The sequence below is a fragment of the Rhinolophus ferrumequinum genome, chromosome 19, assembly GCF_004115265.2.
Source record: "Rhinolophus ferrumequinum isolate MPI-CBG mRhiFer1 chromosome 19, mRhiFer1_v1.p, whole genome shotgun sequence".
In the NCBI taxonomy this organism is placed as follows: Eukaryota; Metazoa; Chordata; class Mammalia; order Chiroptera; family Rhinolophidae; genus Rhinolophus; species Rhinolophus ferrumequinum.
The window spans coordinates 29,867,854-29,892,758 of NC_046302.1; the positions used below are offsets into that span (position 1 = coordinate 29,867,854).

The window sequence follows — 24,905 nt, forward strand, 5'->3', positions numbered from 1 at the left end:
AACTATTACAATCCCATTGACTATATTCCCTATGCTGTACTTTACATCCTGTGACTATATATATATATATATTTTTTTTTTTTAAATTATAGTTGACATTCAAAATTATTTTACATTAGTTTCAGGTATACAGCACAGTGGTTAGACATTTATATAATTTATGAAGTGATCTCCCCAGTAAGTCTAGTATACCCATCTGACACCATACAGTTTTTATAACCTTATTGACTGTATTCCCCATTCTGTATTTCACATCCCTGTGACTGTTTTCTGACTACCAATTTGTACTTCTAATCCCTTCACCTTTCTCACTCAGACTCCCAACCCCCATCTTATCTAGCAACCATCAGTTTGTTCTCTGTATCTATGAGTCTGTTTCTGTTTTGTAAAACATATATCATACTTTTTATTCCAGCAAGATGGTGATCTTCCAGAAGGAGCTACTGTCCCTGCTTTGGGACTATCAAATAAAGCTGTCTTTCAGGGTAAGGCTTTAGTCTCCAAAATTATTGAACCCATAGCGGTACTTAAAATCTGGTTACACACTTGTGTAACATGTACTTAATGTTCATTATAGCTAATACTTTTTTTAAAATCACAATACATGCATCTGTCTTCTCCATCACATGTTTTGTGATAAGCACTTTGAACACACACACACCCTGAAATAGATTCAGCTTTGACAGAGTCATGGAGCGCCACAACCACAGCTACTAATCTGGGTAGCCTAAAGAGTCTGTTCCATAGTTTTAAAAGTTTGGGGAATGTCAGGTCATAGGAAAAGGAAAGCGTCTTTATGGAATTGACTAGTGTTCCAAGGAGCACACTTGGAATAGTAGAAATACCCTTGGCTTTGGAATCATGTGGCCGTGGCTTTGAATTACACTGCTGTGAAGTGCCATTACTTTCTAACTGGTAACCTTAATAATGGGACATGTATAGGAGATGAAAAGATGGTGACTACATTCATGATGTTGATGTGTTTCTTTTAAACTAGGAGATATAGCTTCTCAGCCTTCTGATGAAGAAGAGCTGCTAACTAGTACTGGTTTCGAGCATCACCAGGTGGCCTTTCAACCATCCATACTTACCGGTAAGAAATGGCAAAAAGATGGTTTAATGGAATTATTAGTACGCAGAGTATGGTATCTGTCACTGCTGACCTAAATAAGTGCTGTAGAATTTACTTATCATTTGCATAAAAATAGAAAAAATAATTGCAATGATACGAATTTATTATAGAACCTCCCACTGAAGATCATCTTCTACAGAATACTTTGTGGCCTGAAGTTCAAAAACTGTAAGCTAGCTCTTTGGTCTGATTCTGTTATATTTGTCATTGCCCCCCTTCACAACTTGCTTTTCTCCTTTGCTTTCCTCTTACCTGCATTTCCCTCCCTGCTCTAAAGATCTTTTAGTAGCCTTCGTAAAGCGCGAGAGTCAAACCTCACATAGTTTTTTGTTATTCTGGGTTGGTTGGTTGGTTTGTTTGATGATTCCCGATCAAAACCTTTCCATGGTTTATTGTTTATTCTACTGGCTGGCTGGGGGTAAAAACTTGTATTTTAATCTGTTTGTTTGAATAAGTTCTATTAATATTACTTCTAGGAAGCTGGCATTTTTCTCTAGTCTCTCTCTTTTTTCTCCAAATGTTTGCCTGCACAGAAATGTAATGGTCCCTAAAAGTACTGTAATGCTAGCGGGAGAGATTGATGCTTTTCCTTTCACCTTTAAAGATGTTGCAGCATGAGAATAGGTACATTTACTAATACAAGAGTCATGCATTTTTTCTTTTTAAATCTTAGATATGGACACGGTTATGAAATATTTTGTGTTGCTTGTAACAATTCAAAGACTCTGCTGGCCTCAGCTTGTAAGGTAGGGAGTTTTACTTTTTTATTCTACTTGGTCACAGGTTATTTGAGTCATTAAGCTCCTGCAGATTTGGTAGTGATTTAGTCAGGCCCCTACATGAACGGCCACTGGAGCCTGCTTTTCCTGACTCTTGCTTTCCCTATCTCTTCCTTTCTGTCCCTTTAGAAGTCTGCAGTTGCATTTTAAGTCTATTTCAGCTGCACATTTTTGTTCCTAAATACTTGGTTTGTGCTGATTTATGCCCCTACTCAAAAATTACTTAATTGGGTATCTTAAAAATGAGGCTTACAAATGTGATAAACTTTAAGTAAGTGGAGTCCTGGAGACGCAGAGGAATGAGAAGATGTAACTTGGAGTGCAGTCCCTCTTCTGGTTTCTTGAGGACGCTCTCGATACTGAGTAGAGTCCCTCCACCCATGCCAGGGGGAGGCAAGGTGGTGGCTGGCTCAGAATAGTGCACGTGAAACATTTGTCTGGGAGAATGATTGTGAACTCACTATTCAATATTTATCCACATTCTATGGAGTGAAATAATATTTATGGAGGATTGTCTGAAGGGTCTGAGACCCATACACATTCCTCTAAATTTTCTAAAATATGTTTACTTGTTGTAAGCATAATGATGACAGCTGCCGATCTGAATGGGCTACTCTGCCACTGCTTTTGCTGTGGCTTCCTGCCACTGGCCTTTACTGAGAAGCGTCATCAGGGATATTACTGTGCCCCTCCCGCTCCATTCCCCTCACTTGTCCCCTAGTGAGGACGGGACTCAGAGTACTTTCTTCTATTACTGGGGCCCTTGGGAAGAATGGGGCTTAGTAGCAGAAATAGCTGTGCTTCTGCTGAGCTGCTAATTTGTTTTTAGCGATGGGCACTGTCAATCGTATAATTGGTTTTTTTTTCCTGTTTTTTCAAGTTGGCTCACTTGTAGCCAGCATGTGCAACTAACTTTTTTTGTTGTTATTATTTGTGTGATTTTTCGGTGTGTTTTATATTTTAATAAACAGTAGAAAAGAAGTGTTGATTATGTGGCTTGCGAAGTTTGAATGTGAATATTTGTATAAACTCACCTGCTCAATAGAAGGGTAAATGACCCATGGAAACTTGTAGTAGCTTTATCTTCTAGGCACAACCTCAAGGTAGCTGGGTTTCTTGAATGGAGGTGCCAGTCCCACATTTTGTTTTGACTGATAGAGCAAACGATTAGATGCATCTTTCTTTTAAACTAATGTTTTTAACAGCTTTATTTAGGTATCGTTAGTGTTCTTTTATAAGTTGTATGCTGAAAGTGAGCAATTTGATAAGTTTTGACATGTGTTTATACCTGTGAAATCATCACCACAATCAAGATAATGAGCATATCTATCAACCCCCAAAATTTCCTCTATCCCTTGGTAATTCCTCTTTCCTGCCTCTCCAGCCCCATCCCGAGGAAACCACTGATCTGTTTTTTTGTTGTTGTCATGATAGAGTACTTTGCATTTTCTAAAATTTTATATAAATGGAATCATACAGTATGTACTTTTTTGGGGGGTAAGGGAGTATGTGGCTTCTTTCATTCAACATAATTTGAGATTCATCCATGTTGTTGCCTGTATCAATAGTTCATTCTTTTTATTGCTGAGTAATTTTCCCTTTTATATGTATATCACAATTTGTTGATTTGTTCACTTATTAATGGACATTTGAGTTATTTACAGTTTTTGGCTTTTGTCAATAAAGCCGTTAGGGATATTTGTGTACAAGTTTGCATGGATATATGCTTTCATTTCTTTTGAGTAAATACTTGTAAGTGGAATTGCTAGATGATATGGTAGCTGTATATTTACATTTTTAAGAAACTGCTAAACTATTTTCCAAAGTGGTTGTACCATTTTGTAAGCCCACCAGCAGTATATTAGAGTTCCATTTGCTTCACACCCTCACCAACATTTGATATGGCCAGTCTTCTTAACCATTTTAATTGTTAATATCTTATTGTAGTTATAATTTGCATTTCCCTAATGACTAATAATGTCATTTTTTCATGTGAAAATGAGCATCTTTTCATGTGCTAATTTCCCACCTGTATATCCTCTTTGATGAAATATCTGTTCAAATCTTTTGCCCATTTTTTTTATTGGATTGTTTACTGAATTTTGAAAAGCTCTTTATATACACTGGATAAAACTATCAGATACATGCTATGTAGATAATTATTCCTAGTGGCTTATCTTTTCATTTTCCTAAGAGTGTTTTTCGAAGAACAGAAATTGTATATTTTGGTGCAGGTTATTTACCAAGTTTTTTCTGTATTGGGTTGTGCTTTTTGTGTAGTATCTAAGAAATCTTTGCTTAACTCAAAGGTCTGTTTTGTTCTAGTTTTATAGATTTTAAGTTTTACATTTAGACCTATGATACATCTTTAATTCTTGCCATTGGCGTGGAGTATAGAATAAAGGTGATTTTTCTTGCATGTGGATATTCAGTTGTTCCATCATCATTTGTTGAAAAGACTATCCCTTCACTTGCCGCCTTTTTCACCTTTGTCAAAAATCAGCTGTCTATATATGTGTGGGTCTATTTCTGGACTGTATTCTTGTCTATTCATCTTTTTTTTTTTGTCTTGATGCCAATACTGTATTTTCTTAATAACTATAAATTTTTGTAATACATCGTCAAACTAGGAAGCAATTGTCTTCCAACTCTCTTCTTACTCTTTAAAGTTATTTTAGCTACTCTGGGTTCTTTACTTTTCCATATGAATTTTAGAGTCAGCTTGACCATTTCTAAATAACTATCTGCTGGAATTTTGATGAGGACTGCATTGAATCTGTAGATCAATTTGGGGAGAATTTTAACAATATTGAGTTTTGACACATGAATGCAATATGCCTCTCACTTATTTAGGTCTTTAATTTCTCAGTAATGATTTTTTTTTTGGTAAACCTTTTATTTTAGAATAAGTTCAGATTTCACAAAAAGTTGCAGAGATAGTACATAGAATACTGTTTATACCTCTCACTGAGTTTTTCCCAATGTTAGTATTTTATTGTTGAGAATATTTTGTAGTTTTCAGTGTCAGGTCTTACACGTATTTTGTCAGACTTATCCTTATTTCATATATTTTTTTAATCTGATTACTTGTTGCTCACATGGAAATACAGTTGCTTTTTGTATATTGATCTTATATCCTGCAACCTTGCTAAACTTATTTATTAGTTCTTGAAGCTTTATTCTATATACTGTAGGATTTTTCACGTAGATGCTTCTATTGCCTATGAATAAAGAAAGTTTTATTTCTTCCTTTCCTATATGGATGTCTTAATGTTACATAGAAGTGGTAACAGCAGAAATCCTTGCCTTATTCCTTATCTCAGTAACAAAACATTCAGTCTTTGTCCATTAAGAATGATGTTTGCTATAGATTTTTCATGACTCAATTCTTTAAGAGGTTGTAGAATTTCCCTATAGTTCCTAGTTTGAGAAGAGTTTTTATCAGGAATGGATGTTAGATTTTTGTCAAATATTTTTTCTTTATTTACATGACAGATGGTTCTTCCTTTTTAATTTATTAACATGATGAATTACGTTGATTATCAGATAAACCAACTTTACATTCCTAAAATCAAACCCCACCTGTTCATGATGTATTATCTTTTTATATGTTGTTGGATTCAGTTTGCTAAAATTTTGTTTCAAACTTTTATGTATAATACATGAGGTATAGTTTTTCTTTCCTTATAATGGCTTCATCTGGTTGTGGCATCAGTAATGATAGCCTCATAGAAATATTTTTATTTAAATTTGCTGAAATTTAAAATTTATATAAATCTAAATTTAAAATCTATACTGAGTTTGTATAGAATCGGTGTTATTTCTTTTTTAAATGTTTGGCAGACCTCATCAGTGAAGCCAACTGATCCTGGAGCTTTCTTTGTGGCAAAGTTTCTAACTACAAATGTAATTTATTCAATAGATACAGGGCTATTTAGATTATCCACTTTTTTTTAGAGCGTGCTGTTATAGTTTGTACCATTCAGGAAATTTGTCTCTTTTATCTGAGTTGTCAGATTTATTGACGTGAAGTTATTAAAAATATTCCCTTATGATCCTTTTAATATCTGAGTAATCTGTAGTATTATCACCTTTCTTATTCCTGCTACTAGCAATTTGTGTCTTCTCTCTCACACCATTTTTTTTTTAATCCTTTTTTTGGTGGGAGAAGCATTCTGGGGATTGATTAGGATTTTAATGATTTTATTGATATTTTCCAAGAAACAACTTTTGGTTTTATTGATTTTCCTCTACTGTTTTTCATGTTTCTATTTTATTGAGTTTTGATATTTTTATTCCTTTCTTCTACTTAGATTTCATTTTCTTTTCTGTTTCTAGTTAAATAAGGGTAGAGCTGAGGTTATTGATTTCAGAGCTATCTTTTTAATATAGGTGTTCAGTGCTATAAATTTTCCTCTAAGTATTGTTTTTGAGGCATTCTGCAAATTTTAATGTGTTTTTATTTTCGTTAAATTAAAAATATAATATTCCTTTGATTTCATCTTTGACCTATAGGTTATTTTGAAATTATTATTTATTTTCCATATGCTGGATGTTTTCCAGTTATCTTTCTGTTACTGATTTCTAATTTAATTTCATTGTGGTCAGAGAACACAGTATAATTTGAATCCTTTGAAATTTAATCTTGTTTCCATGTTTCCATGTTCACTTTGAAAAGAGTGGATTCTGTTTATTTTAGGTGGAGTGTTCTGAAAATACCAGCTAGGTCAGATTGGCTGATAATATTGTTCAAGTCTTTATCCTTTCAGTTTTATTGAGAGGCATTTTGAAATCTCTGACTATAATTGTTGATTTGTCTTTTAACCCTTGCAGTTCAATCAGTTTTTACTTTATGTTGTTTGAAGCTCTTTTGTTGAAATATTTATGATTGCTCTATCTTCTTGATTAATTAACTAGTTTATCATGAAATGACCATCTTTATCTCTGGTAATTTTGTTTGCTCTTTAATTTACTTTGTCTGTTGTGAATATAGCCACTCCAGCTTTCTTCTGAATTTTGTATCTTTTTCCATCATTTTACTTTTAAGCTGTTTTTTTTTTTTTTATTTCAAGTGGGTTTTGTGGGGGGCAGCATATATTTGAGTCTTGCTGTTTTACTCATCTTGATAATCTTTCATTTTAATAGGGGAGTTTGTTAGACCATTTGCGCTTAATATAATTGATATGGTTAGATTTAAATCTATCATCTTGTTACTTGTTTTCTCCTTGATTCATCTGTTCTTTGTTCCACTTTACAATTTTGGATTACTCGATTACTTTTTATGATTCAATTTTATTTCTTGTTTGGTAGATACAACTTTTTGTTTTTTTAAGATTTTATTGTGGGAGGGGAACAGGATTTTATTAGGGAACAGTGTGTATTTCCAGGACTTTATTGGAGAACAGTATGTTTTTCCCAGGACCCATCAGTTCCAAGTCAAGTTGTGCTTTCAATCTGAGTTGTGGAGGGCGCAGCTCAGCTCCAAGTACAGTTGCCGTTGTTCAATCTTAGTTGCAAGGGACGGCAGCCCACCATCTCTTGCAGGAATTGAACTGGCAACCTTGTGGTTGAGAGCAAATGCTCCAACCAACTGAACCATCTGGCCGCCCAGGAGTTCAGTGGCAGCTCAGCGGCAGCTTGTTGTCTTCATTCTAGTTGTGGAGGGCGCAGCTTGCTGGCCCATGTAGGAATCGAACCGGCAACCCTATTGCCCAGAGCTCACATTCTAACCAACTGAGCCACCCGTCTGCCCTAGGTGTAACTTTTTGTTGTGTTATTTATTGGTTGTTTTACATTTTACAGTATACACGTTTAATTTACCACAGTCTATCTTTAAGTAATATTGCACTGTTTCATGTAACAACTTTATAGAACTTTTCAGAATTTTACAGAAGTATACTTTCATTTCTCCCTGCTTTGTGTATTGTTGTTATACATTTTACTTATTCATGGAAATCCCATGATATATTGTTATTTTTGCTTTGACCAGTCAATTATCTGTTACAGAGATGTAAATAATAAAAAAGTTTCCTTTTCCTTTTTCTTCAGATGCCATTTTCCTTCTGCCAAAAAGGATATACTTTAAAAAACATTCTTTGTAAGGCAGTTCTGCTGGTCATGAATTTTTTTCAGCTTTTGCCTGTTTGAAAAATGTATTTTTTCCTTCATTTTTGAATGATATTTATGGTGGGTAAAGAATTGTTAGTTTTCTTTTCAGTACGTTAAAGATTTTGCTCCATTTTCTTTTGACTTGCATTGTTTCTCATAAGTCTGCTGTAATTTTCCTTTGTTCCTCAGTAATGAGTTTTATTCCCTCTTAACTGCAATTTCATATTTATTGCTAGTTTAAACAATTTGATTATCTTTGGTATTGTTTTCTTCCTGTTTCTTGTGCTTGGGTTTTATTGAACTTCTTGGATCTGTAAGTTTATTGTTTTTAGCTGTTATCTTTTTAAGTAATTTTTCTTCTCATCCTTTTTGAAGACTCTAATTACATCTATATTTAATTACTTGAACTTGTCACAGAGTTCATTGGTGTTCTTTTTTTTTTTCCACTCTGTGATTCATTTTATGTGACAGGGACCAGTGTTTTTTGTTGCCAGATAGCTCCTATTTTTGGAGTGCCATCATTTTCATGTACTTTGTCTGGATTTTTAGTTTTCCACACGAGAGTAAATCCAGTTGGTCCTTGTTACTCCATACTGATGAGCAGTGAAAGTCTCTAAACTATTAGTTACACAATTAATATACAAATATATTCTTGTAAAACATTGAAACATTGTGATTACAGTGTCAGTCTCTGATGATTCATCTTTTCTAATCCCAATCTTCTTCCCAGAGATTACACTTGGTTGTAGTATGTATCTCCTTAGAACTTTTTTTTTTTTTAACATTTACACAGACACTTAAAATATAACCATGGGAACAATATATTATTTTTTAAATGTTTTCTTTTCAGTTTATTTCTACTTAAATTGCTTGATTGTTTCATCTCTGTTCTACAGGCAGCTAAGAAAGAGCATGCAGCTATCATTCTTTGGAACACTACATCTTGGAAACAGGTGCAGAATTTAGTTTTCCACAGTTTGACTGTCACACAGATGGCCTTCTCACCTAATGACAAGTTCTTACTAGCTGTTTCCAGAGATCGAACCTGGTCACTGTGGAAGAGGCAGGACACAATCTCTCCTGAGTTAGGTAAAAACAGCTTTTGATTGGGAAGATTATTGGTGAAACAGTTACGTCCGTTTTATCCACCTGGAGAAGTTATTCAGTGAAGAGAAACAAATGATAACTGGGTGAAGGGCAGAATCTCACCGTTGTGAAGTCTTTCAAAATTGTTATAATTGAGGAAGACTTGACCTTCATTGTAAGATTTAAATGCAGGTGATCTTTGGGTTGACTTCCTTGTGATTAGGTAGGGAGGCATATGTTCAGACGTCACAGTTAAAGAAACGTAAAAATCTATATGTAGAAAATTTCGATTTTGCAGATGGTTATAGAATGCCACCATAAAACCCAATGGATGTTATATTCTAAGTTAGGATTTTGTGGGACAGGAATAATGACGATATAATTAAATAATGAAACTTAGAAGGACCATTATCTTTACCCTTTTCCTACCCACCCCTGTCGCTTTGATAATTGGCAAGGGTGTTTTCGGCATCCACCTGTGAATAACATGACCCCTGGGCAAGATGTTAACCTACCTGCTTTCTACTGCGAGCCTGACATAAATTGAAAAAAAAGACAAGAAAAAAAGCTTCGTGTTGTTTCAGCAGTGGCCATTCCTATTCTCCTGGTTTCTTGGTGAAATCTAGAGAGTGTTTAAAGTATCTGTTGTTTACTCCTACTTTTATTTTTTTCAATGAATTTAATCTTGTGATATTCCTATTAATAGTCTCTTAGTTTCTTGTCTTTTAGAGAATACTAGGGACTATGACACATACTGAGCAGTATGTGTTAGAACAGACTGATTTCTTTTGCAACTAGTGATTTCCTAACATGCAACCTTTACTTTTAAGAAGTTAAAGTGATACTAATAACATATCCATTAATTTGCTATATCTTTATGGATTATGGATTAACAGATACCTTCTACTTCCCTCCTCATTAGCAGTTATATGTTTTAGGTTTTGTCCATATAAGTGCTAGAAGTTACCTTACATTTCAGTCTTACAAGGGAAAAGATTTTTTTTAAGCTTTTTTTTTTTTTTAAACCATTTTTTAAGGGTGCTTTAATCTTCTTTTCCATAGCTTAATATGCAAATCTGGCTACATAGGCATAAATTGAACCTTTAGCTAAATGCCTGGAAGATGTTTGTCATCCGTCACTAGAGAGTGACTAGTCAGTATAAAATCATTTCCTACTAGAAAAATAACTATGCCCATAGCCTTCTGGTAAGGGGTCAGCTGCCTAGTTGTGGTCTGTTGCAAAAGTGAGCATATATATCGTGTTTTGCCGAGTGTAATGTGCTCCCGTGTATAATGTGCACCCACGTTTTTGGCCCAAACTTTCAGGGGAAAAAAAAAAATCTTTCATTTTAATTTTTTAATTCAAATTTTTATTTGTTTATATTTACGTACTTGTTTTTTGTATTATAAAAGAATTTCAGCATTTATTTTTTAACATATTATGGTACAAGAAATTTTATGTAACAATTACAAAACATAAGAACAAGAAATTTTATGTACTGGTAACAAATTTACAAGGTACAAGAAATTTTATGTACTGGTAACTAATTTATGATATTTACGCATCACAGAAGGCCAAGAACTCTTCATCATCGCAAGGTCATCGTTAAGTTCAACAAAACCAATTACCGTATTCCAGGGTATTATTTTGCATACAGATATCGTTATTGATTTCTAGAGTTATGCTTTTAATTCATAAGCATAAATAAAATAATTAAAAGCATTTACATACATATGGAATTAGTACTACCCATGTGTAATGGGCATCCTTATTTTTCCCTCACAAATTTGGGCAAAAAAGTGCATTATACATGGCAAAATATGGTAAATTGGATACTAAATTACATGATGTATGTGACACTTAAATACAGCTTTCTAACAAGTAAAAAACAGCTTTCTCTGCTTTGTGAGTCATGAATATGTGCTTCTTTCAGACCCAATTTTCAGTCTCTTTGCCTTCACCAACAAAATCACTGCTGTGCACAGTAGAATTATTTGGTCTTGTGATTGGAGTCCTGACAGCAAGTTTTTCTTCACTGGAAGTCGAGACAAAAAGGTAACTTTTTTTAACTTAATATTTTTTCAAATGTAAAATAATATTGTCACAGGTATGTTTGGATAGAAAACACATCCTGACTTTCTGATACAACTTTTAAAAACTGATGTATGTATTCCTGTCTGTGTTTTTCATATGCATACATAAAAGTGTATTTTCTTACTTGTTAAATTCTGTGAGTACATTTCTCTGAAATATCAAATATGAAAGGAAGACCTTTCAGACCCATGACTCGCATCTGATGGCCCCAGTGGGAGGAAAGTAGTAAATGAAATGGATCAAGACTAAGAAAGGAGAGCGGAGCAGGGCAAGGGGGCCGGGGGGGCGAAACTGTTCCCACTTTGCTTTTTCATGCTTGTAGGAGTTAAGATTGTTTCCTTCTATATTGAGTGAATATTACCTTTTCATTCATTGGTCGGAGTAGGGTGTGTGTGTGAGATCCAAACTTTGGAAGAAGTCAGAACAAGTTAGCTGAGAGTAGGTTCTTGACTCGGACTCTCACCCATGTTCTCTGGGGAATGTGCTCCTGGCTTCTGGTCATTCCTCCTCTATTTATGCTCTTCTATTTCCCTTTTCTGCGGTTCCTGCAGACCAGAGGTGACAAGGCAGTTGAGTTTCCTTTTCTCTCCTTCCCTCTCCAGGCCTAGTCATGATGCAAATTACTGAAGCAGAGGGGCAGCGTGGGCATGTTGTCATGCAGTAACACTGAAATGTCAGCCTCTAAAACTCTCAGACCTTCACTTCTGTTCACTTGCCTTTTTAATGCTTCCCTGGCCTATATTTGCCTACGCTGTGCTAGCTGCTGAGGAAGCAGGACTGCTTCTGCTGTCCACGGTCACGCCCAGTAGCAGATGGTCCCACTGCAGCTGTCAGGGGTATGTCAGGGCTGAAGAAGACAAAGCATCATCCACTGCACTTGCACTTTCTTGGACAGAGCCTTCTGCTCAGAACCTTGTTTTGGTCCTGCATTTTGCAGCTGTTGTCTGTTTCACCTTCTCTCCATGTTTTTGTGACCAGTCATACCCCTTTGAGGCACGAACTTCCAGAGAAGCTTCATTTTTCATGCGGGGTCATCAAGGTTAGGGCCCCGACAGTGGGGTTGGTGTCCTCAGCAGTGGGTGGTGTAGAGGAAGAGTCAGGGACTCCATTGCCCCCCATAAATCTTTTGTGGTAACTTCTTCGGCAGATGCATGAGCCCCCCAGTGAGGACATGGTCAGTAGAAGCTCACTGGATCAGAACTGGTTTCCCGAGTGTGAAGAACATGCCAGTTTCCAGGCAGGGACAGTCTGTCTTTGAATGCCACACTTAGGTACTTGAAGTCTCAGAGACTTGTGTCTGCTGCGCTGTGGCTTCTCTTTGATGCTTGAAATATGCTCTGAAGTCCTGGAACACAAATATGCTTTTTTTTTTTTTAAATGCCAGAGCAAACGTTTTGTATTATCTATGTCATTGAAACTCTCTAATGCATTGCTGGGGACTTTACAAAGAGCAAGTTTGACAGTGCGATCTGTGTGTGTTAGGTGGTTGTCTGGGGTGAGTGCGACTCCAGCGATGACTCCATGGAGCCCAGCATCGGCCCCTGCTCCTCCGTCCTGGACGTGGGTGGGTCTGTGACAGCTGTCAGCGTCTGCCCCGTGCTTAACCATGCCCAAAGGTCAGTCTCTGTGTGGCTCTTCGTTCTATATTTTCTTGAAGAGGACCACTTGGTTTCTCAATATGTAACCCTCTTACATTTTCATTCATGGGATCTCTTAGCGTCCAAGCTGCTATTTTTTTCCATAATGCTTATGTTTCTCATCAGCATTTTTAAATTGATATTTGGAATGGCGAAAGAGAGATTGAGAGTGTGGCCCAAACGTTTTTATTTTACCGAATTCAGGACTGGTGCTTTCTCTGTACCAAGTGTCTTCAGCAGAACGAGGCTCCCCTGCAGCCAGCCAGGGAAACATTGGTTCTTGGGCTTTGCCGTTGGAGGACAGATAAAACTCTGCACCCTTGATGGAGAGGAGGCCTGTAAGGGCACAGTATACCGTGTTTCCCCGAAAAGAAGACCTCGCCGGACATCAGCTCTAAGGCGTCTTTTGAAGCAAAAATTAATATAAGACCCAGTCTTATTTTACTATAATACAAGACCGAGTCTTATATGAGATAATACAGGAGCGGGTCTTATATTAATTTTTGCTCCAAAAGACGCCTTAGAACTGATGGTCTGGCTAGGTCTTCTTTTCGGGGAAATAGGGTAATAGTGCACCATATTCTGGGCGGGTGCTTTTAAACAGAGGCCTTTATAAGCTTGGGACAGTGGGGAACCCTGTGAAGAAGTACTTTAGCGTGATGGTAGAGATTACAAATTCATGCTGAATTAATCACAGTCTTCCTCCTCCCTTAAAAACAGATACGTTGTTGCAGTAGGATTAGAGTGTGGAAAGATTTGTTTATACACCTGGAAAAAGACTGATCAAGTTCCAGAAGTAAATGACTGGACCCACTGTGTAGAAACAAGTCAAAGGTATTTTCTATCCATTTTTGTTTCCATCAGACTAAATAGAAATCATGGAGTCTTTTGTGGAAACTTTTATGCCACATTAGCACAGAGAGGGACACAAATCTCTGTTCATAGTGCTCACACTGAGTGGCACCTGTGTGTTCTGTGGTAACCTCTTGAAATTGATGTTTGTTACTATACTGCACTTGGTTTTTAAAAGTTTGCTTCACCATATTGTTTGTTTGCATAATGTTGTCTTTGTAGATAACACATTTGAGATAAAAGTGATTTTCATAATGTTTTAGAATTTGACTACAGTCGAGTCTTAATAAAATATGATTCAAAATGTTGGTGATTTTCAGAAATACTATAGATTGTGTTATGGTGGCCTCGTCTGTGTTAGAACACTTCAGCTCAGGTCCCACAATGGGGCAATCTGTGGAGTACCCCTCAAAGCCCCGTGACTGGCCTCCAAGCCCAGTGACCTATCCCTCAGCCTCACCCGAGGCATGTGCCTTTGTCATCTCAGCTAGATGAGAACACCAGCAGTTTACTTCCTGCTCCCCACCCCCACCTGCCTAGACAGCAGGGATCATGTTTTAATCTACTTTTTTTTACTCATTTTATTCTTTAAAGACATCTAAACTCAAAAATGGTCACCAGTGTCATTTCGTGTCAGATTTTCATAGGATTCTTCAACTTTTCATCTGTCTGAACTGTTCAGAATATAATTTCAAATACAATTCCAAACAACGGCATCATGCTAAAGTGATTGACTTCAAGGAAAGGGACTTGTGAGCACATGTCTTCTATTTTTATTTTTCAATTACAGTTGACATATAATATTACAGTAGTTTCAGGTGTACAACCTAGTAATTTGACATTTCTATAACTTACGAAGTGATCACCCCAGTAAGTCTAGTATCCGTCTGATGTGAGCATGTCTTTTACAAGGTATTTCCTCCAGGGGAGCTATCTCCTTATCCACAAAGCACATTAGTGCTCGTTATAATCGTATTTCTTAAAATGAGATCTGCCTTTATGAGTGCTGCCCTCCTGGCTTCTCTCCCACCACCTCTCTGGTGCTGGGTTCAGCAATTGGAATAGTTCATACTGTTGGCTTACTAAAGAGGGAAGTACGCCAGTGAAATTCCACACTCCAGGCATTTGAAATTTCTCTCTTCCTGGGCTCCCCTCCCTGCTCCTTTCCTTCCTTTCACCTTGCCTGCCCACAGTGCTCCCTCTGCCCTTGCCTGGTACCCAGACTGCTTCCATGGCTCAATGTGGGACAACTGGCAGGAAGCCCCTTAGGAAGCACAGGCAGGGGACATGTACACAATTTGAGTTTTTCATTTTAAGATTTCTTTTTTCTTAGTCATTATGGTGTCTTTGATTTGTAGAAACTAATTCCTGCCTTAACACATTATGTTATTTGGATTGCTCATATTCCAGTTACCAAATTTCAAAGACCTTTCAAATGAAACTTTTTGCTAGTGATGAGATACGAAGGTAAGTAATAAGCAAACACTGCCTTTTAGGTTTGTTCCCCCCACTCCCTGTTCTCTAAATGTGATATATTAGCATTCTGGATTTAGAGAACATTACCCAAAAAAAGAAACCTTCCATGTCAAAGCTCATTTAGCCAAATAAGTACTGATCCTCAAAGCAACTCCCCTGGGAAGCAGTGTCACTCCTTCAAATCATTCTTCTAATGCAATGGGAGAGCTTTACTATTGGTCAGTAACAAGATTCCAGTGACGGTGCTGTCACTTCAAATATTTTTGGAACTTCTCTTTAGAAATTGTGTTCAGAAATAGCTTACTAGATATAAAACAAACAAACAAAAATTTAATACCTTCTTTAGTTTTACTTATTTTGATTGCTTTTTTTTAAAGCTCAGCATTTATTTTATTAATAAAGCTCATCTCTAAATAACTTGACTGCTTTCCGTATTCAAATTCATCCTCACAGGAAGATGAGCTGTCATTGAGAGTACTAAGTCATAGCCTGTATAACATGGGAGCATTTCCTGTAGAAGAATTTCGGGACGCACAGAGGCACAGCAGCACTGTGGAAATGTGTGTGACCTCCCAGAGGGGCCACTTGCAAGGGCTCATACATTTGGTTGCATGGGTTCTGGTATACTGATCTTAAAATGTGTTTCATGCCTTCAAGGTTATACTTTATTCCTACCTTTTGATCCTAAGAGTGCATCTGATGACAGCGACTCTTAGCATTTGAAAATATATGTGTGCTCTGGCGTTGTTTTCAGTCTTTACTGCCAAAGAATCTAGGTTTTTCACTTTATTCCTTTTTGGTTTGGAGATCTAATTTGCAGTTTAAATCTATATGTGCTTTGGCATTGTTTTCAATCTTTACTGCCAAAGAATCTAGGTTTTTCACTTTATTCCTTTTTGGTTTGGAGGTCTAATTTGCAGGTTAAATTTATAGGGGATATTGTATTTTCATAGAGACGTATTAATAATCCATGTTTGGGAGCATTGTAGGTCTGCCTTGGGGGCGGGGTGGGCATTAATACGAGCGTCTTGCCCAAGGTCATGCAGTTGAAGATTACGTTGGAGACCAATGTTCTTTCACTGAGCAGTTTATTAAATCTTTCACTATTTCTTATTACCCAGCGGTAAAATGTGAGCAGGAGTCCATCCATGCCATAGGGATGTGACAAGAATAAAATAACCTAGAATATGTTGCAAAGTTGGAATTCTTAAAGGAACACATTTAGTAAAGGTATTTGAAAGGCTGATTTTAATAGCCATATCATGAATTTCACTGATTATTAGAACAAAATTTGATGGAAATCATCTATTTCTTGTTCTTTTTGGTGATGTCGTTGGTCAGTAAGTTAGATATTGATAGTTTTCAGTAGAAGATGTTTTCAAGGTTAGGATAAAATTGCTAACATATTATTGATGGGATTTTAAAACCTGTACATTTTGATTTTCAGGTTTCAACTTCCGTTTATATTAACAAGGTTAATAGTAAGAGTAAACTAGTTAAATTAATATGTAGGTGAGCACCCAGTAAAATATTCTGTAGTCATAGCATACATTCATTTCATGATTTCTCTGTTTTTGTTTTAGCCAAAGTCATACACTTGCTATCAGAAAATTAGGCTGGAAGAGTTGTAATGGAAAAACTGAACAGAAGGGAGCAGAAGGCACTGAATGGTTACACTTTGCAAGTTGTGGTGAAGATCATACTGTGAAGATACACAGAGTGAACAGATGTGCACTGTAATGGATTTAATTATTACAAGCATATATTCATTGGTGTCTTAAAATATCATGTAAATAGGTTACTTGTCTTTACCTCATGATTTCACTGAGTTTCATTTTTAAGTCCTATGGCAGTAGTGTTAATTTGGATTGCAGACCCTTTGAAGTCTAATGAAAGCTACAGACTCTTTTCTTGACATTGTTACATATGCACACACCCTCAGAACCTTGCCCATATTGCCGGGGTTTCAGACCTGCATCCGTGTGTTCCAGGTTAAGAACCTCTGTTCTATTCTTCCTTCGTGACCAAACTTGCCTGATTTTGTATTTTGGGCCTTCTCTTTTCATATGCTCCTCTTTGGGACGTTTCATTATTTATTACCCTCTTCAGAGGAAGGACATAGAAAACAAAAAAAGAAAAGCCAGATTACTCAATTTTTATCTAAACCATTTTTGTAAATAAACAGACCACACAAAGTGTGGTCTTGACCCTTTCTTCCCAATAGACACCAACCATTCTAGGAATTTGGCAGGCGGTTGGAAGTTTGAACTACAGTTACTCATTTGTTGTATTCTTTAAAAGTACATAGATTCTTCTTTTAGGGTGTGACTTAAAGTAAAATATCCTGACATTTTATCTCATAGAGGTATGAGTTGAAAAGTAGGGTCTTCTGAATGTATGTGAAACCACGTCAATGGATCATGAGAGTAAAGGATACGCCCAGGGATAATGAGTAGTGAGAGCAGAGGGTAGAAGGTGTTAGAAGCAGAATGTTGGATGTGCCAGCCAAGGTTTAGGAGGCAGGCACGAGACTTGGGAGCTTGGGAGTTGGGTGGGGCGAGGTTCAGAGGGGTGTGAGAAGAACTATGAAGACTGGTGTGGGGCGGCCGGTTAGCTCAGTTGGTTAAAGCTTGGTGCTAAGAACACCAAGGTGGCTGGTTTGATCCCCGAATGGGCCACTGTGAGCTGCACCCTCCTTACAAAATAAATAAATAACAATAAAAGATTGGTTCATTTAAAATAAATAAATGAATGAAATAAATCAATAAATAAAATAAAGACTGGTGTGAGAGTGGAGGTTCCCCCTGACCCTGCTGGAACATGGAGTCATCAGGCAAACTGGCACTTAAAGGAATATATACACGATGTACTGAAAGAAGGGCGGTGAGGATTTTCTTGGTAGAAGTATATACCGGTATCCAACATGACATTTTGCTTCCAAAGGAGTTACGTGATGTTTTGTCTAAATAGAGGTTTCTAGACAAACACTGTCCAGTATTTCTAATCCAATAGAAATATAATGTGAGCTACATATGTAATTAATTGTTTCTTGGGTGTTTTTTTTAGGGATTCCAGCTTTTTTCCTCCTTTTCACAAAACAAAGTAGAAGAAATAGTACAGGATTAAAACCACAATAGTAGTTAAAATGGTAGAACATGTAATACAAAAATATCCAGATAAAACGACAGGCTATTTACAATGAGGAAACATGTAAATTAAGGTAGTTGGTGGTTTTCATTTGAAACATTAAAAAAAAAAAATCAAACGTGCTATATGGGTGCCATTGTTTACAGCAATATTGAAGGGGAGAAAACCACTTATTTAGGGACAGATATACCACAAGGTCTAGGTTTTACAGTATCAGTGCAATAAATTCACAGAACTATATTACAGCTAGTTAATCAGAGTTTAAGAGTTGTTCCCAAGTATGTCACATTTTTGGCCCTCAGAGGCTTTTTCCTACAGATTTCAACTCCGAACTTCTAGCTGTTGAGAGGGAGAATGATTCTAAGATGCTTTCCCAGAGTTACAAAATCTCTGTAGACCTAGGGCCACCTGTCATCTCCGTAAGGCTGATCTCACCACTACGCTTGTATCCTTCAGAGAAAGATCTAGGGAAAAAAGGCAGATGCCAGCATGGTCACCACCTCTTAGGCCAGATTTATGGGGACAAAAGCAACCAACATGACCATAAAATGAGAATCTTGAGGCTTATCTTTTCAAAGGCTTATTTTGGTCTTGCAAAATTTGCAGGATAACATTGTTTTCTACTGAATCTTACTAAACACAGGGAGACTTTCATTTTTCATTGGCTGGTCTTGGAGTGCAGATCACAAATAGGAGTCTTAATCTCGTACATATTTTAGTTTCAGTCAGCTGAAAACCTGAAATTTAAAGTAAGCTAAAAATCCTAAATCCAAGCTTTTGGAAGCCTGCTATTAAAAAGCCTTTAAGGACCTACTAACTTGAAGTCCAAGTGCAAGGGGACAAGAGCTGTAAGCCTGTCAGATTTCCCATTTCAGAGGAAGGATCAGTGTTTGCTACAAACTGCTGTTTTGCATAAGGGAGCACCAAATCACCAGAGCATGGAATTAGTTTCATGTTATTCCATGAGGATTCTTCTCCCATGGCATAAAAACAGCATGAGGAATGAATCTTAATTGGTCTCTATCAGAAGTGGTAAACTTGGTGTCTGTATTGATGAAGCCAGACAGGTTTTTAAGCAGACAGAAGAACCAGCTTCCTGTAGCACCACACCTTGTATCTAGCTAAAGCAAAGATCAACTTGAGCAATTATCCAAAGTCACTCTGAACTGTACTAAAAGGTGAAGTTCATCACTATATTATTTTAAAGGAAAGTGCCTATTGTGTTTCCCCAAAAATAAGACCTAGCCGGACAATCAGCTCTAATGCGTCTTTTGGAGCAAAAATTAATATAAGACCCGGTCTTATTTTACTATAAGTAAAATATTATAATTACTGTAAGTTTATTATAGTAAAATAAGACTGGAAATGCGGTAATAGGAACTGTTCCCAAGGACAAGGTATGTGCCATTAATCACACTGAATAAAGTAGATACATTATTCATTTCTCTCTTAGTTTGAGAAGCTTGTTTATCTCCTTTTGGCCATTCCAGTGTACTTCAAAATGATTCCATGTTGGTTTAGTCCAGGAAGCAACAATAAGAAAGTCACTATCAGGTGAGAAGAGGGTCGTGGACTTGCTGTCCCACCCACACAGCCGCAGCGCGAGAGGATCATGGTCACGAAGTACATTTTCGGCTTTTCTTCCTTTAGTGTGAAGAGGGATTTCCAGCAGCCCACAGCTCTGCATTGTTTTTACTAGGTTGCTGCAAATTTCGTAGAATCTTCGCTGGTGCTCAGTGGTCCAGTTATTGGAGCCAAAAATTCTAAGCACTAGAATGGGAACAAGGTAGTCAGCCAAGCACAAAAACGTAGCAAAACAGGAAACACCGGACAGAACAGGTGGATATAGATAGCGGATAGATAGAAACACCAAAGACACACCCATGATGGCAGGTGGAAACCAGGCTCTTTGCCCATCGGAGGGAGGCCTTGATCAGCATTTCTCCCCATCCTTGCAGCTGCTCTTCCAGACTTGCAGTCTCAGCAGCCAGCAGGTTGGTGCTGCGATTGTCCCCCTCCGCCAACGTTCCCCCGGTGCTGCCTCAGTGGGCCTTCCTCAAAGACCCCCACGGCCACCCCAGCGCCTGTAATTCTACATTTTTAGTAGCCACATAATAAAAGTAAAAGGAAACAGGTAAATTTTATTTTAATGACACCTTTGAGTCCAGTATATCCATTTCAAAATGTAATCAATATGAAAGATTATTGATTATATTTTGTACAATATAAAGGGCACTTTACACTGAGCCCATCTCATTTAACAATAGCCACATTTCAAGTGCTCAAACTGGAACAGAGAAGTTTTAGACGACTGAGTCTGTATAAACTCAGGTGTGTGTGCGCGTGTCTGCCCAAGGCACTGAGCATCTTGAGTTTCCCAAGCTTAGAAGCCAGGATGCCCTGGGCTGCTATTTCCTTGCATACCAGCGGAAGGATTTGAGTCTTCACCTCTTCGGCCCAGCGGCATTTGTTTAGATCCGTGAGAGCGGGATTCCAGAGCACATTCAGTGGACTAACTTATTCCTTTAGAGCCTTTTCCAGCACAGAACTGAAACCCTGAAGGTTCTTTGAAAGCAGACCTAGTCTTGGAGAGACTGACTTCCTGGTTGGTTATTGTTTTGTCCGTTGAGTTTGTAAATAGACAGCTTTCCTGAAGCGTCTTCTTCAGTAATCACATGGGTAATTCAGTTCAGGAAGGGTTCAGAGAACTTGCTGTACTCTTGGCGGTCTGCACTGTAATTCATACACATACATGGTAATTTTACACATGCAGGTCTTAATCTGCTAAAGGTCATCCTTTGAACCATATTGTAGTAATTTGTGGTATCGAAAGCCAAAAGGGTGTTTTGGAACTTTGCTCCAGAGGAAGAGTATTTCAAAATCCCCAACCTGCCCTGTCCTTTCTTCCTGATAACTCCTTTCTCTGCTTGGTTCAGGGCACAAAGTTCAGATTGATGCCAAGCGCCAGCCTAAGCAATTGTTGTCTTCTGACCTATACAACTTTCCTAGATGGAGGAGAGGTGATTAGGTTGTTGTTCCAAGTAGATTTTACCTTGGATGGCAAGGAGCCAAATCACTATCTTCCTAATAGCCTCAGGGGAAGCAGAGTTGGTTATTGATTCCAAAGGGAGAATGTGGGAATTAGAGGGAAACTGCAAATTCAGAAGTGAAATAAAAGGACACAATCCCTCTCTTTTTCAACGAGAAATTCTGACCATCTTAGAAAATCCTGGGTAGTCTGTAAGAGGAAGGGAAGGCCTTCTACCAATTTCTGTATAAATTCTATGTATTTCTCAAGGCTGTCTAGGTGGGGGTTGGAACCTGGACTGAAGGAATGAGAAATGCGTTTGAATCCCGGCTCACACCAGCTGTAACCAAGGGTAAGTTTCCTCTCATCTCTGTAAATGGTGATAATATTAGTGGATCAGTTTGACGAAAATGCAAAATGTTCTTTCTGGCTTATGCAAGATAGGCGTTTTCTCTCTTGAAAGGAATCAAGGTAGACAGACTAGGATGGGGACCCAGGCTCTTTCCTTTGCTGTCTGCCATCCTCTCGGTGTCTGGCTTCCTTCCTACCCATGATGACTGCTTGGTCTCCTGCCATGATCTGTGCATTCCAGCCAGTGCAAAGGTGGAAGGCGTAAGAAAAGGCTTGCCCCTCACTTTGAAAAAAAACTTCTTGGAAGTTCACACAGTTCTGCTTAATCTCCATGGCCAGAATTTAATTTTGTGACCATATCTCAAGAGAAGCTTGGAAATGAAATTTTTATTGCAGGGGGCCATGTGCTTAGGTGAGAGTTGAAGTGCTTTATTCTGGAAGAACAAATGTCAGTTTCAATTCGTAAAAAGTAACCACCTCCCAGGGTTGTTATGAGGATTAAATGAGCCACTGCATGAAAAAATGCTAGCCCAGTGCCTGGATATATATAAGATGCCAATAATTGGTAACTCTCACTATTATGATTAAATAAAGCTCAGTCCACGTTGCCTCTAGGGACCTTTATTAGTCCCCTCGTTTCAAGTATTCTTTCTCTGCATTCCATAGTATTTTATGGTATTTGTCATTTCCTATCTTTTATTTATGTGTGTGTGTGTATGTGTGTATGTGTGTGTGTGTGTGTGTGTATATATATATATTAAGTTGTGGAGGGCGCAGCTCATTGGCCCATGTGAGAATCGAACCGGTAACCCTGTTGTTGAGAGCTCATGCTTTAACCAACTGAGCCACCCAGCCGCCCCTTATGTGTGTCTTAAGTTGTATCAATTAGATCTTTCTGTCATGAGACAACTTGTCTCAAAATGATACAGGGAATTATTGGCTTGCAAAACTGAAAAAACAAACAAAAATCTTCAGTGGTAAGACAAAGTTCATGTATAGTTTGATTAGGGCACTTTTTCCCCTTCTCTAATTCAGATTTGCTCTCCCAGGTTTCACCTTTCTTCTAAGGCTGCCCTCCTTCATGGATGAAAGCAGCCCCTGGGGTTACAGATTTCCTTGCTCATATCAAAAGGGATAAACCTTTAAACGTTAAAGCCCCTAATTTTACTCTGACCAGAACAACCTGAACGAATCACAGTGGGCAGAGAAAAACCACGCATTGAGTGGCTTGGGCCTGCCCATCTGATAGCAAGAGCCACGAGACTACTATTCTGGAGCTGGAGGCCGTGTCGGCCCCTGAGGACCACATGGCTGCTCCACGGGGGGTGGTTTTCCAAAGCAAAGTTGGACAGTGGGTTGTGGGTAGGCAACCCATGAAAGCCCACTGTACAAGCCTATTAAAGCCTAATTATCTGGGCATCAGATTTGTTTCCTTCTCCACAGCAACTAGCGTGTTTAGCACAGTGTATTGTCAAATATTTGCTGAAGTCAAGGGTAAGTTTGAGAACATAGATGGCTGGCCTCTGGAGGAAGCATTCTGCCATGTAATCCACCAGTCAGTACATAGAATAATTGGTACCAGATCCTTTCCCTGGCTCAGTGGCACAAAGCTGTAGGGGGCAAAGAGCAGGAGGGAGGTGTCAACACAGAAGGGACAAAGAAAGGGGTGACCTGTCCCAGTGGACCTGCCCCTGAATGAACACAGGGAGAAGCCGAGCCCCCAGGAAAACAGCCTCAGGAAAATCCTTGCTCTGGATCCACCCACCCCAATGGGTTTTTGGTTTTCCCATTATGGGGTTAGATATAATGGAGCCTTGTTCCCAAGCATATCGTGATTCCGAGCTGCTCTTTTAGCTTCTATTCACAAAAAAGGTCTCCTGTCACTGTAGGGGAGGAAGCTTCCGGGAGTTTCTAATCTTTCTTTCCATTGCTCTCAAGTTGTTTGTACCAAAGCTCAAACATTTCTGCCAGGCACTGGAGAAAAACCTGCTCCATTGCTGTCTCTCTTATTACTTTCTGCTGGGCAGGCCTTCTTCTGATTTCTCAGGTATCAGATTATCTAGGTCAGCAGGTTCTCATTGTTAGAGATGTATGCATTTCTTTCTAGCAGGAAATACAAAATTAATTTCATTATCCAAACCAAATTCAGCCTCCTGTGAAACACCTACCCTCCATCCTAATGACTCGGCAGGAAATTGGATCCATCATAATTGCACTACGTCAATGATCATGAGGCCTGAGGGTGTAAGCCAGCGGGAAAACCTCTCCCCTTTCTCACCATTTTAGGCTTGGTCATTTTTATAATGGAGTTTCCATACCCACCTAGATAACACCACATACCCCCTAACCAGCAAGTTCAATAATCTGGTGAATCTTTCAGCCTTAGATACGGCCAAGGCACATTCCTCTGGCTCTCCTCCCACCTCTTTGTACCTTCCCACCCATCGTGCATGGAGGCAGATGCCCCTTAAATGTCTCTATGCCCCAGGCTCCGTCCTCTTTCCATGAGTACTCCAGAGCTCCTGGGTGACCCCTCCCAGGAGTTGTGTCTCCAACCCTGGACACTGTCCTTCCCGAGCCCTGGGCCTGAATCTCCACACAGATGTCCTCACCTGAACTCCAGATTGTCGCCCTGTGTCTGACCTCCTTGCATCCATCAGGTCACCCAGACCGACAGTACTGAGTCACCCTGAGCCAGTCCTCCTTCCGTCTCCCCTTTTACCCTGAATTCCATCACTTCTGCACCGTTGGGACCCCCATCAGGCCCTCATTGCTCCTCAGCAGGACTCCCGCCCAGCCTCGGGTGGGCAGTGCTGCCTCCGGTCTCTCCACACCCCTGCCCCTCTTCAGGGGGGTCAGATGCACCTCCCATGCAGCCACTCTCCTACAGGAACTCCCCGGGGTCTTCCTGCACTGCAGTCTGATCCACTCCCTTCCCTCATTCCCCATCTGCACTCCTCATCCCCTCACAACTGCGGCCTGTGGTCCAGCCTCAATGAAAGCCTGGCTTCTGGAATTTTCTGAGCCTCTTTGTATTTTCAGGCCTTTGCACATGGAGTGCTGCCCTCTCTACCCCACATTCTCTTCTAGGACCCTCTGGAGTCCCAGATAGGGGAGGCTCTCACCTCCGAAGCTTCAACCTTTGTGGGAGTCCCCTTCCCCAGCACTTCTGCAGCGTGGAGGGAAGATCTGAGTGCAGAGCCATCTCCTTCAT

The 24,905-nt window shown here is 38.7% G+C and overlaps 1 protein-coding gene and 1 pseudogene across 1 annotated transcript in view; one reads left to right on the plus strand and one right to left on the minus strand.

The window, feature by feature from the left end:
- The window catches only part of ELP2 (elongator acetyltransferase complex subunit 2), a 38,794-nt gene extending 21,815 nt beyond the window's left edge, over positions 1-16,979 (plus strand). The window contains exons 14-22 of the mRNA XM_033087107.1: positions 416-485; positions 998-1,093; positions 1,243-1,300; positions 1,806-1,878; positions 8,916-9,108; positions 11,040-11,161; positions 12,683-12,816; positions 13,558-13,671; positions 16,749-16,979. Coding sequence (XP_032942998.1) covers positions 416-485; positions 998-1,093; positions 1,243-1,300; positions 1,806-1,878; positions 8,916-9,108; positions 11,040-11,161; positions 12,683-12,816; positions 13,558-13,671; positions 16,749-16,905 — 1,017 coding nt within the window. The 3' untranslated portion in view covers positions 16,906-16,979. The remainder of the gene's footprint in view (positions 1-415; positions 486-997; positions 1,094-1,242; positions 1,301-1,805; positions 1,879-8,915; positions 9,109-11,039; positions 11,162-12,682; positions 12,817-13,557; positions 13,672-16,748) is intronic.
- Positions 16,980-17,122: 143 nt separating this feature from the next.
- On the minus strand, positions 17,123-24,905 carry LOC117011677 (ADP-ribosylation factor-like protein 6-interacting protein 1; annotated as a pseudogene).